Source organism: Rhinolophus ferrumequinum, chromosome 5 (genome assembly GCF_004115265.2).
Source record: "Rhinolophus ferrumequinum isolate MPI-CBG mRhiFer1 chromosome 5, mRhiFer1_v1.p, whole genome shotgun sequence".
Classification (NCBI taxonomy): Eukaryota; Metazoa; Chordata; class Mammalia; order Chiroptera; family Rhinolophidae; genus Rhinolophus; species Rhinolophus ferrumequinum.
Genome location: NC_046288.1, coordinates 61,022,837 through 61,040,482, shown reverse-complemented (window position 1 = coordinate 61,040,482; position 17,646 = coordinate 61,022,837). Strand labels below are relative to the sequence as shown.

Here is a 17,646-nt window from a genome sequence, read left to right as displayed (position 1 = left end):
CTGACACTCTTCTAAGTGCTTTAATCGTTAGGTCCTCAGCTCTGTGAGACAGCTCTCACCATTATCCCCAATTTATGGATGATGTGACTAAGGAATAACAAAGTTAAATAACTTAGGATTTTGCTGTAAGTGATGGAGCCACTTATTCAGATATAGGCAGTCTGCCTCCAGAATCTGTATATTAACCTTGGAGCTCTTGAGTATTTATCTATCCCAGGACCTTCAACAAATGCCCACAGTATCAATCATGCGATTTCCACCCCCCAAAGTGTGATTTTTTTTTTTTTTGCAATGGCTAGATTGCTCAATAAAAAAGCGTCCTGATATTAGTGGTTATCTAACAGCACTCTCTAGCTAAGTGACTCAGTTCATAACACAAGTCTCGCTAAGGAGCATTCATATTTGCACCTCAGTGTTACCACAAATCAGTATGCGTCTTTTAGTTACACATGAATAGTCTAAACTGTGATTGTAGAGTCCACCACAAAATGAGACTGAATATCGAAATGATAAATTAAGTGCTTTGGGATTTACTTAAGATATCATTACAGGTTTGTTGATGTGGTAAATGAACTTGTTGAGGAGTGGAAGATCTTTTCAAGTTAGGGTCTATGCTCATATTCACATAAAAAGTTGGAAAATAGTGTTGCCCTCTTATCCTATTATCTTGATTTACAAGTTGGTAAACTGTTTTAAATAAGATTGCTTAGACACTAACTGATGAGATTTTAAATTCCTTGTCTGTTTAATTTCCATGGTGTACACCTAAACTTTCAGATTGACAGCACAGATGTTTAAAATTATTTTTTGAGAAATCCATGTGTCTGTACAAAAATCATCTCTTTTTCAGGAAAGCATACTAAGAGAATCACATGTGGATGTTGGAATGCAGAAAATCTGCTTGCTTTAGGTGGTGAAGATAAAATGATTACTGTTAGTAATCAGGAAGGTGACACAATAAGACAGGTAATACAGTAACATCACGTTGGTCTGATGTATTCAAAATTTTACCTAAAATAAAGTTGTCTCTCAGACTAATCTATCAGTTTTTTAAATCTCTACGTGATATATATGTATAGAATATCTCCACATTCTAAACATCAAAAACTTTTTATGTATTAGGACATTTTTCTTTAGCATGAATGCTTTATCCAAATATCCTCCTTTGGACATTTCCCATTGTGTACTATTAGCATGGATTATCAGTGCTGTGGTTATAGTCAGATAGTATATTTGGATATTTTATATGTATTTATATATATATATGATACAAATGTTGTATAGATAGTATATTTATATTTATGATATAAATGTTAATAACTAGACTCAGAATCATGTCTGCCTAATTCTACATCCCATACCTTTAACTGATTTGTTGAATTCCAAACTAACCCTAATTAAATTTAATTTTAGAATTAGATTTTACTACTGTTCAAATAACCCTATTGATTAGCTCTTTAGTGGCTCCTCAGGGAATTTGTATTACCAGTAGCAACATAGTACTCTCACCAAAGGGAAAATTTCACTTGAGACCACTTGGCTTATGATTTAGTATTGCTAGAGCAATACTGACGAACAAATTCTTTGAGTATCTGCTAGGTACATGAGCCTGTGCTATGCACTTTAGAAGAAATATGAAGTATGGCTCTGTATTAGTTATCACTGTGTAACAAATTCCCTCAAAACGTAGCCATTTAAAGCAGTAAACATTGATTGTTTCACAGTTTTTGTGGATAAGGAATGCAGATGCAGCTAAGCTGGGTGCTTCTGCGTCAAGCTTTCTCACGAGGCTTGCAATCATATCTGTCAAGGCTGCAGTTTCATCTGAAGGCTTGACTGGGGGAAATCTGTTTCCAAGCTCTCATGTAGTTGTTGACAGAGTTCAGTTCTTTATACATTGTTAGGCTCAGGGCCTCGGTTCCTCTCTGGCTATTTGTTGACTAGAAACCTGCCTCGTGTTCTTGCTACATGGATCTCTCCATAGAGGGCCTCACAACATAGCTGCTAGAGAAACCATCCAAGCAGGCATTTAAGCCTATGCCACAATCTCTTTATAAATAACCTGATTTCAAAATCATTTTGCCATATTCTGTTCTCTAGAAGTGAATCACTAGATCCAGCCCCACACTCAAGGGGGCAAGGATTAAACCAAGGCATGGAAACCAGCAGGTGAGGATCATTGTGACCATCTTGGGCTGCTGACTGAAGGCCCCTACTCTTGAGAGGACAAAACTAATCATGATAAAACACACGTGGTCTTTTATGATTGATTGCCAAATTTTGTGGTATAACTTACAAATCCTACAGCAGTTGTGAAATGGAGGAGATCAATGAAAGCTGTATTGTGAATCTTTAAAAAAGAGTAGGCGATCTGAATCAGTCAGGGTATAGGGTACACTGTTGTAACAGAGAGACCCTAAATTACAAGAGCTCTGATAATATGGTAGTTTGGGTGGTTTTTCCGTCTTTTTCTTTCTCATGTAACAGAGAGAGGTAGGCAGGTCATCTATGTGTCTCTGATTCACAGGGTTATGCAGAGTTCCAGGGTCCTTCCATCTTATTCCTATGCCATTTTCTATGGTATTTTCCCCTCATCTACATGGTTAAAGCTAGCATACTAGCACCACATCTGCATTTCAGCCTAGTAAGGGAGAAAGAGAAGTGGCGTGCAAGAAATTTGTAAAGGATCTGATGTGGAAAATGCATTTATTATTTCCATTCATGCCATATAACGAAAACGTAGTGGTCACACTTAACTGCTGCCAGGGAAGCTGTAAATTCAGTCTACCTAGGTGACCATGTGCCCTTGTTTTAGTGGTTACTGTAAAACATTTAGCAGTCTGTGTCTTTCAACCCAAGGAAAACAGCATGAACAAAGATACGAGGAAGAACTTATTACTGCTGGTTTATGGCTTGTTTGAGATTGGCTTTGCTGAAGGTATGAGCTTTGATTGAGAATTTATAGAAAATAAGGTGGAAGAGGAAAGTTGGTTCCTGTATCTGGAAAGTTTTGAAAGTTAGGCCAAAGTAAGTAACTCAACCATATTCAGCAGAATCATAGCATGACTAAAAGAGTTCATAAGGAAGATTAAGTGGCATTAGTGTAAAAATGATTTTCTGGAAACCTTATTTATAATTTTGATCATTCTATTTTGGTGCCTTTTAGAATTAGAATGGTAGATATATAGTACAAATGCCTTATCTCCCCACCCTGGTATCCATATTAGACATCATCAGTAGACACTGGCATTTTCTTTTTCCTCCATTGAATCAATACATGGCCCTACAATATTTTTCCACATACCATCCCAGGAAGCCACTACCATTCATTCAGCCATTATTTACATGCAAGATAACTATTTCTCATTTCTGATTGCTAAGAAGTATGCTTCCAGAATTAGACATACTACTTAAGTTATCATGTGGTAAGCAAAACATACATTAAAAGTATTGCTTTTTTTAGTGTTGTCTCTGAATGGCTTTAACTTTTGACTATTCTGCAGATCATTTCAGTGTTACTTGTGTGGATTTATTTTTATTTATCCTGCTGAGGACAATCTGAAGATTGCTTCCTGAATCTGAAGATTCTTGCATCAACTCCTGAAAATTCTTAGTTATTATCTTTTTGAATATTACCTTTTTCCCTTTCTATTCTGTCCATTTGGAGCATCTGTTAGACATATGTTGGACCTACTCATAGCTCTTAATTTCTCTTCTTAGTTTCTTTTTGTCATTCTTTGTAACCTTCTGAATAATTTTATCAAATCAGTTCACTTATTCTTCAAATTAGTCTTGTCTTCTGTCTATTCCATTGAGATTTTTAAAAATATTTTGTTTCTAGAAAGTACTTTGTACTTTTAAAAATCTGTCTGGATTTCTTATTTTAAAGTGTTTTCTTGTACTTATCAGTCTTTTATGTCTTTAGTCATTTTCAAAGTATTTTATTATTCCTCTCTGATAATTCTATTATTTTTAGATCTGCTAACTTTTGCTTTGATATATGGTTTCTTTGTGATTTTTCTCATTTTGATTTGTGAACTCACATTTTGATTTGTGATAAGCAGGGCTTATCTGTGGACATATTTTTGCAACATTGGAAGAAACTTTGGATTTGTTTTTGTCAAATACGGCAAGGATTTTCTAGACCACTCAAAGTATAAATCTGAACCTCAGACCATAAGGAGGATAGGAAGGAAAGTCTTTGATTCGAAAAGAACTTTTTCAGCTTTTTTCTGACCCAAAGCTCAGCCCAAGTTAAACGAGCTTCCTTATTGTCATCTTTTACCAGTTGCTCTGGATAGCTGCAGCATCACTGTTTACACACACTGTGGTTTTCAGTTTGATCTCTGCTTATGGTCTTTGGAAATTTTCCTTACGTTCTTTCAAGCTTATCTATATCTTTAATGAGATATGTGTTCTGTATCATGCAGGAATTCTAGAGGATTGTAGCAGTGGGAATTTCAGATTATTATTAGTCCAACATATAACAGAAATGAAAGCAAGGTACCTGTTTTATTAACATTTAGAGTGAATTTGAGTGTTGCGTTTATTCATAATGACAATGTTTTTATCCCTGCAGACATCAGTGAGATCTGAGCCTAGCAACATGCAGTTTTCCATGATAAAGACCGATGAGCGAACTTCTGCTACTCAAAGCACAGTAAGAATTCTAGATCAAATCCATGTCCAAATTATTTTGATAATTTTGTAGAATATACTCTCCTTTTCTAGGATGGCTCAGAATCGATAGCGATAAATAAATTATGGTCTGTTACTTATTCAATCAATGAAGGCCCCAGTCAGGCCTAGAAGTGGTTTTTCTGCTGCTGGCTACCTGGTGTCACAGCAAATGAGGACATCTTCCTGTTAGAGTTGATGTTGCTCTTCTCATTCTTGGGGTAGCAAAAAGAGGTGGGGTACCTAAGGAAGTATTGATTACTATATCTTTTATTTTTGCTCTATCAGTTGTGACCAGAGCTCTGTAAATTGTAGTTTTTATTTTTTTTAATACTTTAGATGCATTTTCCCTGCCACATTTTGACATTCTGAAATCCAGACAATTTTTATAATCAATATACATATATTTAAATTATTTCATATATTTAAATGAAATAATGTTTCTCTTTCTTAAAAAGCAATTATTAAATTGATAATTACTTATAATTGATAGTACCTTAGAATCAAGGAAATATGTCAGTGTTTCTCTTTTTATATATATTCATCACTCTTAATGAGCCCAAATAAGTAATACACTCTTTTCTCTCCTCAACACAAGTACATCCTCCTCTGAGAATTATAGTTAGGTATTGGCTTGTGTGAGTAATAGAGGAATGCTATCGTAACCACCTTGACCAATGACCTGCAGGTGATTGAAAGTGTGACGATATAAAAAGCCAGGTTGGAATATCTACCCAGGTGTGGAGTTGTCATCCCAGATGGCCCCAAATCAGAATGACTTCTTGGGATGGAAGACTCTATACTCTGAATATGCATTCAATTTCAATGGAACTATGTCAGACTTACAATCGCGTATTGCAAAATACTCTAATGAGAAGTATAGAGAATTTAAAAAAGTTATTCCACCTAGCTATTTTAGGATACTTCAAGGGGTATATGGGATATATATAAAGCCAAGGATTCATCCCAGACTGTATATTAGTAAAATGTATGTTTTAGTCACATTGTTCTCTTACAAATTATAACATTTAACATATCTAAATTTGACTTGTTTTATAAATTAGGTTCAGCATTTTGAATTTGCTTATTGGTCTTTATATGAAGTCCTGAGTAATTCAATTCACAATCTCGTAATCTTTTCTGGCAGATAAGTGTGGTGGTTGGCAAGAAAACGTTGTTTCTTTTTAACTTGAATGAACCAGATAACCCAGTTGATCTGGAATTTCAGCAGTGCTATGGCAATATTGTCTGCTATAGTTGGTATGTACAAAAAGCTCATTACAGAAAGATACCCATGTGTTTTTCCTTACTAATTATATTTAAAAATGGTTGTAGATTTTTATTAGATTGGTGCAAAAGTAATTGCGGTTTTTGCAATTATTTTTAACCTTTTAAATCGCCATTTAAAAGGTTAAAAATAATACTCCTGTATATAACATATTCTGGATTACAGACTTTGATTTAGTATGTGAAACTACCTAGCATATTATCTGGCATATAGGCCCTTGATAAATTATATTCTCTAATTTCTGAGTTTTAAAGTACTTGCTCATGTACTGCATTGCCATTGATTGTTAATTTACCTTTTACTCTATTATTGTCTTTGTTGCTGTAGGTATGGTGATGGCTATATCATGATTGGCTTTACAAGTGGAATTTTTGTGGTCATTTCCACTTATATTCGAGAGATTGGTCAAGAGATATTTCAGGCTCATGACCATAAAGATAGTCTAACCAGTATTGCAGTATCACAGACCCTTAACAAAGCTGCTACATGTGGTGATAACTGGTAAGTACACTCACAAATTCCTAGGAAAGCTTATCTAGGAATATTCAAGAGATTCAGCAAGACTTTGATAGCTGATATAAATCTATCAGCTATACTTTCTTATACTCTTAGAACATGTTTGCAGTTGGAAAAAAAATTTATTTTTTGAGCGGGTCAGGACAGACGTTTATTATAGCAGAAAACAGGTATCAGTAGGACAGGAACACTGTGATCAGTGCAGGAGGCAGCTGCAGAGTAACGTGGGAACCCGCGTGGCAGCGTCTGGATTAGGGAAACACATGGACAGCAAGCCACAGGAAACCAGGAGAAAGCAAACAGCATTCATACCAGATATCGAGCACACTTGCTTAGTAAGGGCTGAAGTAGCGAAGAGATTATAAAGTAAAAGTACAACAAATTTGACTAGTTAGAAAGTTAAATTTCTGGATGATAAAAATAACAGTGGGAAACACTAGACTAGGGAATCTCTGCATCACCACAGGCCCAAGACCACCAGTTGTGTGTGACAGCGTTTACGGCCTAAAGGCCACCCTGAGCCACCAGGTACGTGGGCAAGGACAGTTTCCACCAAGAGGAATGCCAGTATACCGAGTGCTCAAGCTCATCAGGAAAAATCATACTAAAACGAAGAGACATGGACACTAGAAACAAAACCAGAATGACACGTGGGTAAGGCTGCAGCGACACGAGTCATATGGATGATACAGGGCACGTGTGGTGTGATGGGCTCCTGTGGAGGGCTGCGTGTAGCCGATACTGGGCGCTCCCAGTACTGAGGCTGAAGTGTGCACTGGGGGTGAGGACCCCTGCGTGTGTGCCCCATGGATGGCAACTTCAGTCCTCAGAAACCCATGTGTGTGGGATCTGCTGGTGACAGCCCCACCCCTGTAGCCAAGCCTGGATCCTGGGGTGACTCTGGTCAAGAAGAAGACCAGCCGGCGGTTCCCTGAACAGGCAGCTGCAATTTGTGAGGAAGAACCCAGGAGACAGCGAACTCCAAGCTCAGCACACACAGGTTCTCAAAGGCACAGGCTGCCGCCCGGAGGCTCCTATCCTGTGGCAGTGGACCCACAGGCTGCCCCGTCCTTTGCGTGGCTGTTCCCACCCTGACCCCAGCCCATTCCTTTTCTCGTCCCAACACTGCTTCCCTGGGCCTCAGAGACACCCTCTTGACCCCTTCATCCCAGCTCACTGAGAACCTTTCCTTCACCATGACCTCTCTGTCCTGCTCCAGAGCAAATGTCCAAATGTCCCCAGTGCCATGGTCTTCCCCTGGTGCTGAGGCCACAGGGCTCGGCCCCCGTCTCATCTACTCTGCAGTGTGTCTTGGACTCTAGCTCACTTGCAGAGGTAACGAACGATCTTCGTGCCCAAATTGGATATGGACATGAGTGGTCACTAGAAATAGAGCCTAGGTGACACCCTGTTGCCCACAGCCTCCCCAGGAATGCAGTGGACCCCAGTGCTAGAGCAACCAGAGGCCAAAGTTACTGATCATCCCTGCCTGTAGGGAGAGGACACAGAGCCCCGCCTGATCAGTGGCCCTCACTGCCTCTTGTCCCACAGCGCTGGCTCCTGCCTTCCCTCAGATCAGGTGGGATGAGGCCACTAGGGACAGATGCTGGCACGACTCATAGAATGCCGGCATGAGGGATGACCAACGTCAAGTCCCCAGGACCTCCACAGGCATCTCTATGTTCATTCAAGGTACTTGGTGGCCTTTGCCCTGGTCAGGTCACACTGGAGCCATCCCTGCACTCTCCGTGCTGAACTGTGGCGGAGCCTGCTGTGTGGACGCAAAGCGCCGTGAGGTGGGTCTGGAGTCACTGCTGTAAGCCTTCCTGCAATGGTGGGTGGGCATCCTGAAGGTTTCAGCATTCTGAAAAGGTATTTTACCCGGGACATTCTCAGCCTGAGGTGTTCCTACCTGGAGCCCATTCCTAGAACTCCTGGTTGGAGGAGAGCTGATGGTGCCTCCTGGACAGGGCAAGAATAGACATTTGTGATTCAGCTGAAAATTTCTAAGACGACTTCTGCTTTTAACACCCAGGGTAAAACCTGAAATACTAAAATTGAATATGCTTGAAAATCTTAAAATAGGCAGTCCTGGGTAACACGGAGTAAGCACTCTGTCTCTCTCACTGAGTACAGCTGTAAAACTTGGACAGAATGCATGGAACATCTATTTCAGGACTCTGAAAAGTGAATTGTAGCAGATTGACAAAGGAAACCAGAATTTGAAATATGACTGAAACAGTGGTGAGTCTCCCATTTATCTTCCAGTCTCAGGACTTACGGCAGCCCAACATCTGGAAGTTGGCACCAGAGCATGGACAGAGGTGCTCTGAGGGGAGCCCTCTAGTTCAGGCTCAAGTTGCAGGAGAGAACTCCCAACACTTAGAGGTGGGGAAATCCCCCCGATGTTCTTTCTTTTGTCTCATGTCCCAGCTACCAAGCATTCTCACCATGGCAGGGACAGCAATGGCAGCAAGGACCCCCAGGCACCTACAATGCAGATAACCTTCCTCTCCTGTTGGAGAAGCTGCGATGCCAAGAAGACAGGGCACACCTGCTGATTTTTCTCTGTCCTCCCCTGCTTCGCTGCAGCTGTGGGTGTAGTTGTGGAAAGTACAAGGCAGAGCACAGTAACCAGAGCCGCAGCTTTTCAGCTGGAGGACCAAAAAGGGGAGCTTTAGGAAACTGGAAAAATACCAAGGACATCCCAGAGAGGAAGAAGCTCTGGAAACTAGCCCTATAAAGATATTTATGAACTCCCAGGTTCACTTTTGAGTGGCGTATGTGTATCTCATTGTAAACACATACCAAAGACTTTGAGAACTGAACTAAGGAATAGATAATAGCACAGGTCCTACACTGCCCACTGAGTGGGCCATACAGGAATATATCCAAATACCACTGCACAGGCTTGGAAAGTGGAACTGACATTGAAACCATAACCGACAGAAGGCTGGGTGAAACTTGTGGCCTGAACCCAACTGGGTTGATTACCTGCTTACAAAATAAATAAATAACCTCCATGGGATTTAAACAAGACACAGACTCTCCTAATGTATATTCAAAACGTCCAGAATATAACCCCAAATTACTTGACATACAAAAGAATGAGGAAAATACCAACTTGCTTTGGAAAAGGCAATTGAAAGACGCCAATGCCCAGATGATAAAGATAGCAGCTATTATAAAAATACTTTCAGAGGTAAGGGCTCTCATTCTCAAAACACATGGAAGCGGTTTCAGAAAAGAAATAGGGCTTACAGAGAGAAGAACTAAATGGAAATTTAAGAACTGAAAAATTTAATGCAGTACTTAACAGTGGAAATCACAGTAAAGAGTCAGTGAACTTGAAGATAGATCAATAGAAATATCTAATCTGAACAGAGAAAAAACAGACTGCGGAAAAAAATGAACAGCGGCCTTGGGGACCTGTGAAACAATACCAAAAGTCTTAACATTTGTTTCATAAAAGTATCAGAAATAATGAATGGCTGGAAACTTTTCATGTTTGGCAAAAGGCATAAGCCTATATATATTGTACAAGCTCAGCAAATCTCCAAAAGGATAAATCCAAAGAAATCTAGTTACAGATACATCGTAAACAAACTGCTAAAAACTAAAGACAAAGAAAAAATCTTGAAAGTGGCCAGAGAACAACTTTTTGAATGACAGTAGATTTCTCACCATAAACCACAGAGGCCAGAAGAAAGTGTCACAACATTCTTAAAAGTACCAAAAGAACTGTCAACTGAAATTCTATACCAGTGAAAATATCCATCTGTAATGAAGGGGAAATAAAAACATTTTCAGACGAAGGAAAATGAAGAGAATTTATTGCTAGCAGACCTGCTCTAAAAGAATTATGGAAGGAAGTTCTTTAGATAGAAAACAGATGACAGAAAGAAATGGTGGGACATCAAGAATGAAGGTAGAGCAACAGAAATGGTAAATAGATAAATATAATAGACTTCTTTTTTCTTTTGAGATCTGTAACATGTGGCTGCTGAAAGCAGAAATTATAATGTCTGATTATGAATAGACTATAAAAATTAAATATGTATCGCTTATTGTTTGTGAACAAAAATAATTTTACTTACAGCTCATTTAATATAATTTTTTATTTTTCAGCATTAAAATCCATGACTTAGCAGAATTAAAAGACATGTATGCTATAATCAACCTGGATGATGAAAATAAAGGTATTGATTTTTTTGAAGCAGATTAACATTTTATCATTTTCAATAACAGAGAATAATGTGTTTGTTATTGTATGATTTGCATTCATTATAGGAGGAATAAAATGAACACCCTGCACTAGTGTTCTCTAAAATAGCCTCCTTATTCTAGTAATTATGTTGAGTCATACTCCTTGACCAGAAGGGTATAAATTCACTTTGATCCAAAGATTTATAGTGAATTTTATCCCAATTTCAATTGTAAAATCTAAATTCTTATGTACTTTCCCTTTGAACCAATATTAAATGGAGATCAGTGCTCTTGTTCATATGCCAATCCATGATGAATTTCCTGGTTCAAATAAAGACGACTTAAACTATTAAAGAAAACATTTGAAGATTTTTATGCCTCTGATAGCTTAAGTGAAAATATTTGCTTGTTTGCCTGCCACAGGATATTTGTTTTTGAATAATCCTTTATTTTGTCAATTCTTTCAGGATTGGGCACCTTGTCCTGGACAGATGATGGCCAGTTGCTGGCACTGTCTACCCAGAGGGGCTCACTCCATGTTTTCCTGACCAAGCTTCCTGTACTGGGGGATGCCTGCAGCACAAGGATTGCATATCTCACCTCCCTCCTTGAGGTCACGGTCGCCAACCCTGTGGAAGGGGTATGAAAATGGTGTTATTTTTATTTACTAGTAAAATCAAAACCGTTTTAGCATTTGATTGACTACTGTTACTTTTCTGTGTTATAGCAGCTACCGATCATAGTTTCTGTTGATGTGGAACCCAACTTTGTAGCGGTAGGAATTTATCATCTGGCTGTGGGAATGAATAATCGAGCTTGGTTTTATGTCCTTGGAGAGAATGGCAAGTCTAAATCCAGTTGTTTTCTTATCTAGCATATAATTTCTGTTCTTATTTGGGAAGCACTGAAAGTTTCTTTAAAGAACAAGTCTTTCATTCTTTTTCCTTTGACATCTCCTTCTTAGTTTAAAAGATTTTGTGAATCGAATCCTCTAAAAATTTGCATAATTTTTGGAAAGGTTTTATTCTTTACCTTTGTAATAAAGACAGCATTGTATAGAGGGCAGAGTCTGGCCTTGGATTCACATGTCCCGTCTGCCTCTTTTAGCTAGATGACTCTAGACAAATTCTTTATCCCTGTGAACCTTGGGTTATTTATCTGGAAAATGAGGATTCTTCTACTTGTAAGGGGTCATGTGGAAAAGTAAATAAAACATGGGATCTGTCTTTGCGTAATGACTTTCTTAGGCATTCCTTGGTCTGGTAGGTACTTAATAAAAGCTGCTTCCCTCCCCCACGTTTACTGTTTGAATAATGACCAACAGCATCTGAAGGGAGCCTTGCTTTTTCTTCCCCTTTTTCTTCTCCTCTTTCCCCCACTCAAGGTCAGATATCCCTCAGGAACAGAGCAAGGCTGAGAATTATCCTCAGATAGAACACATCATTAAGCTTATTTTCACTAAGGTTTACTTTTTGGTTGTTTTGTATGTGGTTTTATTTTCTATTTGTTTCATGTGAACCAGTATGGAATTCCTGAAGACATTTATATGGCAACTAAGATTTTCTTTAGAATGGATAAAATAAAAATTTTAGGTTCAATATTTCCTTGCAAAGGGCACATTTAAAATTATTTTCAAATCTTTACATAATTTTATTTATGTTTTCATGTGTTTTTTTTTTAAAATTGCTACAGGTGTTACAAAGTTGAAAGATGTGGAGTATCTGGGGACAGTAGCCAGTGTTTGCCTTCATTCTGACTATGCTGCTGCACTTTTTGAAGGCAAAGTGCAATTACATTTGGTAAGGATGATTTTCATGCCCTGGAGGCCTGCTCCATTACGTGATGTCGATGAACATCCTAATGTCTCAGTATCAAGAACTTTGCCCAGGAAGTAACCATGTGTAACTAGCTAGAAAGCCAGGTGTGGATAAAGGATTAACGAAACCCTTTACGCTTCTGCATGAGATGTTCAGTTAACTTTCTGGCTCTGTCCCAAGAATCCTGGCAGTTTACCAACTGTGCTACTTGCACCAGTGCTTACGGTAAAAATGACCCTATTGGTAAACAGCATCTAGAAACTATAAATGAACTATATAGAAAAACCGCTGGGAACACCATACGTCTGGGCTCCTGGAATGCATTGACTCCTACATTTGGGCATGTCGCTTGTGGGGTCCTTGAAACTGTGCTCTCTAGTTGCTCAAGAAGTATTGGCTCCAAGAATATGGGGTTTCTATACCAGGACATCTCCCACATGTATTTCCTGACTCTGCTTCTGGGAAACCAAAGAGATGAGCTGTTAGATAACTAGAGTCTATTCCCATGGAAGAGTGTTGTCTAATGCTGCTCTGCCAGCAAACTGGTTCCTGCCTGATATTTGTCCGAGTAAGCTGGTCTGCAGTATGGTCAGTCTGAATGTTCAGTTGAGCTTAACTGGAAGACCCTCTCCTCGATGTTGCAGACCAGGTTGACTCAGATAAATCTATGAGCCACTCTTCTTTATGTTTTAGATAGAAAGTAAAATCTTGGATGCTCAAGAAGAACGTGAAACTCGACTTTTCCCAGCAGTGGATGATAAGTGCCGTATTTTATGTCATGCCTTAACTGGTGATTTCCTCATCTATGGTACAGATGTACGTATTGTCTTTTTTAATACAGAATAGAGGGCAAGTTCTAATTTGTACTTGGTAATATATATTTATGATGTATACATAAACATACAATATAAATACACATTACATAAATATATGTATAATTATAATATAAACATACAAATATACACTTATGTGGAGCACATAGGTGGCATGATTTGCCAGTTATTGAGTGCTTTTGTGATTATAAGCAATTTTGAGGGCATAGCAAAAAAAAGCACACTTTGGAGTCGAGAAAATCTGGGCTCAAAGACTAGTTATTTAACTTGCTAGCTCCTATTTAACCTCTGCAAGCCTCATTGTCTTTATCTAGATGCTTTAATGATTTAATTTGATGATGAACATAAGATACCTCATTCACCTTTAGATCTCCAGTGCCTACATTTAGCAGCAATTTAATACTAAAATTAACAGAATACTGAGAATCCCACTTCAGTATTTCGGTCTTGTGAACCACCAATACCTCTATATATATTACATTAGCCACATGAACATAAAGCATAGTTACAGTAATAGCATCTTATATTTATAAAAAGTTTTCAAAGATTTTTCAAAGCATATCATATCTGTTACCTTGTTCAGTCTCTAAAAGAATTTAGTAAGGTTGGTAGAAAAGATGTTGTTTTCCCCATTAGAAAACAATTATTCACTGTTTCAAAGGTTATATTTTCACACATTAAATTGTTTTTTAAAAAGAGCATTTAAAAAAATATGCTTATTGCCATAAGAGAAACTTTATAAATTGAAGTTTGACCTAAATAGTCTTTGTGCCAATATACACGAGGAGGGTAGGTCTCATGTATCAGGTAAACGTGAGTGACATGGTAAATAACAGTAAATACAATACATTTGTGTGACACATAACAGTTTATAAAGCCTGATCTCACTTATCTCAGTAACTCTGTAAAATAAGTAGGGAAGTTTTAGAGATGAGGACATTGAAGATTGAGAGGTTAGTAAGTTTGTAGCAGAGGTGCGACTTGAACAAGCAAGATTTATTTTTTGAATGATTATAAGTGGTATTTTTAAATTTTGGTGTCTACTTGTTCATTGCTAATAAATAGAAATACAATTAATTGTATCAGGTGGTTTTTTGGTTTTTACTTTGAACTTAATTTTAGAGTGTGTCTATTAACAGCACAAATATTTAAAATAAAATGATTTGAAAGTTGCTCAAACACTTAGGGGTATTTCCTGCCAGTGGAAAATCTGAAACTCAATTAAGCTTTAATATCACTAAGAAAGCTAGAATTAATAGACTGTTGAATCACATGTACATTCTCATTTTACTTATTTTCTTGGGTCTCTACCTGGCATATATAATAGTCTTAGACTCTTCCTTAATCAAAAATATGACTTTTTTTTCCTCTTCAAATTAGGAGGTATGTGTAACGCTGAAAGTCAGTGTTTTCTTGACAACCTTTTATATTTCTCTGTCTACGTTATTTTGTAGACTGGTGTCATTCAGTATTTCTACGTTGAAGATTGGCAGTTCGTTGATGATTATCGACATCCTGTCAGTGTGAAAAAGATTTTTCCTGACCCAAATGGGACCAGATTAGTTTTCATTGATGAAAAAAGTGATGGATTTGTCTACTGTCCCGTAAGTCTAGAACTGTTTTTAAATGCTTGTTTTTAAAAAAATGCAACATATGAACAAAAGTATTGTAAAATATATTTTATATATAAAATCATTTTGTTGTAAACAGAGTCAAGGTTATAGTACTTTGTTATCATATTTGTGATACCATGTTTGTGATCTATTTCATGACTAGTTACATCAAGAAAACTTTTCCATTCTGCAATTTTTTAGCCCCAGAGAGACTTTTTTAGGGAAGAAACAGTTACCTGTACCACTTTTAAACATATTGACTGTTCAGTATTATAATATATCTTCAGGTACCTGACTTTTCTCTCCAGATATGTAATAAGGTAGGCTGGGACTCTACCCTGTCCTTTGTGCCCCCCTCAGTTGAGTTTCTTTTTCCCTTAAAGGTCCTAGACACAAAGAACAGGTATTTTTATATTAGATGATTCAATACAGAGGGAACCATTTTTAGAATCAGTTACTCTTATTTTTACACACCTTTAACTTTTTTGAAAATAGATTTAGGAAAAGGAGATGTGTTTTTACATCATTTACTCTACTTGGAGTTTCTATTTATTTTTTTATTTCAGTTAGTGACTTAGTGTGTTCTTGGTCACAGTTCACATAGCCTGCAGCTGCTCTTGACCTTAATAACACTGGTTCCAGGTGTCTGTGCTTCTCCTTGGAGAAGATACAATTCAGTGAAGACAGCTTTCCAGCTTTCCCGTCACTATTTACTTTCCTAGATACTCAGATTTCCTTTCTTCTGTTTCTCTCCTCCTCTCTCTCTCTCTTCCTTTCCTCCCTTTCTTACTTTCTTTTCCCATCATTTTTTTTTCTTTTCTTTCTTTCTTTCTTTGACAAACTTAACAGGTTTCCACAGGAGTGACTGGATTATTTATGCAAAATTCCTAGTGTGCTCGTTCTTATTCAACCTATGCCTCTCCCAATCACAAAACAAGTGAGGAAAATAACAAATATAAAGACAACCTTGAGTTCCCTCTACTTAAGGAAATTCAGTCTTGTACAGATTTCCTTTCTGTAACAGGGTATAATGCATCAGAGCTGCTTTGCTTCCCCCGTGTGGGTTCACCACAGGTGGAAACGGCTGCTTAGACAGGATTCACAGAGGGTGGAAGGTAAGTCAGGTGTCTGACAGGAGTTAGTCAGAACTGGGGTCTGACTGCTGGGGAAAGGGCAAAGAGACCAGTCTGAATAAGTTGATATGATTCTCTTTTTCCTTCTATAGTTTTCCTTTCCTTGATAATTTCTGTTAAAGAGGTTAATATGACCTCCCTCATGGGGTTGGGATGAGGTTTCAGTGAGACAAGTTTTCCAGACATGCTGTCGAGCACAGGGTAACTAGTTAGCAGGAATTAGTTAAAGCCCTGCCCTCTTTACCTCTTTTCCACCCTTCAACCCCTCAAGATCTAGAATTATCTCACTTGTTGCTGATCATCCCCATTCTCTTTTCCAGCTCTAACCTGCAACCTGATTAGGTGTTAAGAAGAAACACCCTGGTAGAACAAAATCTACACCAAAGAATGAGTCCATGAGAGCACAGGCTCTCCCTAACCCAACATGTGGATGGGTGTTTGCTTTTATCCAAGTTAAGATCTCATTGGTAGGTTAGAATTTTAGGTCGTTGGGCAAGATATCAGTGTGGTACCCACAGGAATAAATTCCTCTTTTAAATAATAACCAGATTTTTCCATGAGTAGGGACAGCTTCACAGGGAAGGTAAAGGACAGCTTGTGGTACAGAGTCTTCCCCGTGGCCTCAGACACAGGAAGAGGCTATGCTAAGGCCCTTGGATCCTTGACCGAGTGCTGTGCACTTTATTTGATTCTAACATCCACCCTGGTATAGTGTGCTAGTATCGCAGCTTAATTTTCCACTCAATTTCAGAAAATTTGAGAGAAACATTATTCCTGTGATGTACATATATGAAAATATATAACTATTCAGACTGCAACCATTCATCTTTAAAATTCTTATATTTACTTGCAATTTCCCTTCACCTGTATGTTTATTCAACCTATTTTTTCCCTCACTGTGTAGATAGTAAGGAAGTGACTCATTTTGTACATTAAAATTGGGAGAGATGACATTTTTCTTACGCATGCTCTAATAAAACAACCTGTATACCCCATCACTCCTTATATGCCCATAAAGGATGACTTGTGATGTATTCCAGAAAGTTCATGAACATGTTGTCCTGGAAAGAGGCAGTAGAGTATAGTAGTTAAGTGCATGGACTTTAAAGACAGACAGACAGAACTGGATATAAGATTAGTAATAATAACAACCAATATTTTTGTGCTGAGTAATCTTTACATATATCAGGCATCTTTTTTAATCCTTACAGCAACCCCAATATAAATACTCATATTATTGCCATTTTATAGGTGAAGAAGCTAAGGCATGGAAAAGATAAGTAACTCGTCCAAGGTCACACAGCCAGCAATGGCATCAGTGGTATGAGCTCTCACTTTGATTGGATTCCCAGTTTCCCCATCTATAAAATGAATCCTTTGTAGGTTATTGTGTAAAAACTAAATGGATAATGCACGTAAAGCTTTTAGTTCAGTGTCTGCCACATAATACGCACTCTTTTAAAAAAAATTCTACAACCAGTCCACTGGCAATGATGTCATCGTTGCAAACTGAGTCAGTATAACATAGTGGTTAGAAGCATGGACTGTGGAGCCAGTCTGCCT

The 17,646-nt window shown here is 38.0% G+C and overlaps 1 protein-coding gene across 4 annotated transcripts in view; it reads left to right on the top strand.

Moving 5' to 3' along the window:
• The window catches only part of WDR19 (WD repeat domain 19), a 66,806-nt gene that overhangs the window by 12,077 nt on the left and 37,083 nt on the right, over nucleotides 1–17,646 (top strand). For 2 of the 4 annotated variants that reach the window (XM_033105733.1, XM_033105735.1), the window contains exons 6-15: nucleotides 851–966; nucleotides 4,580–4,660; nucleotides 5,825–5,937; nucleotides 6,293–6,466; nucleotides 10,610–10,680; nucleotides 11,155–11,327; nucleotides 11,415–11,529; nucleotides 12,380–12,486; nucleotides 13,198–13,320; nucleotides 14,792–14,941. In XM_033105733.1, the coding sequence (XP_032961624.1) occupies nucleotides 851–966; nucleotides 4,580–4,660; nucleotides 5,825–5,937; nucleotides 6,293–6,466; nucleotides 10,610–10,680; nucleotides 11,155–11,327; nucleotides 11,415–11,529; nucleotides 12,380–12,486; nucleotides 13,198–13,320; nucleotides 14,792–14,941 (1,223 nt within the window). The remainder of the gene's footprint in view (nucleotides 1–850; nucleotides 967–4,579; nucleotides 4,661–5,824; nucleotides 5,938–6,292; nucleotides 6,467–10,609; nucleotides 10,681–11,154; nucleotides 11,328–11,414; nucleotides 11,530–12,379; nucleotides 12,487–13,197; nucleotides 13,321–14,791; nucleotides 14,942–17,646) is intronic. The other 2 variants (XM_033105734.1, XM_033105737.1) reach the window with 2 other exon arrangements.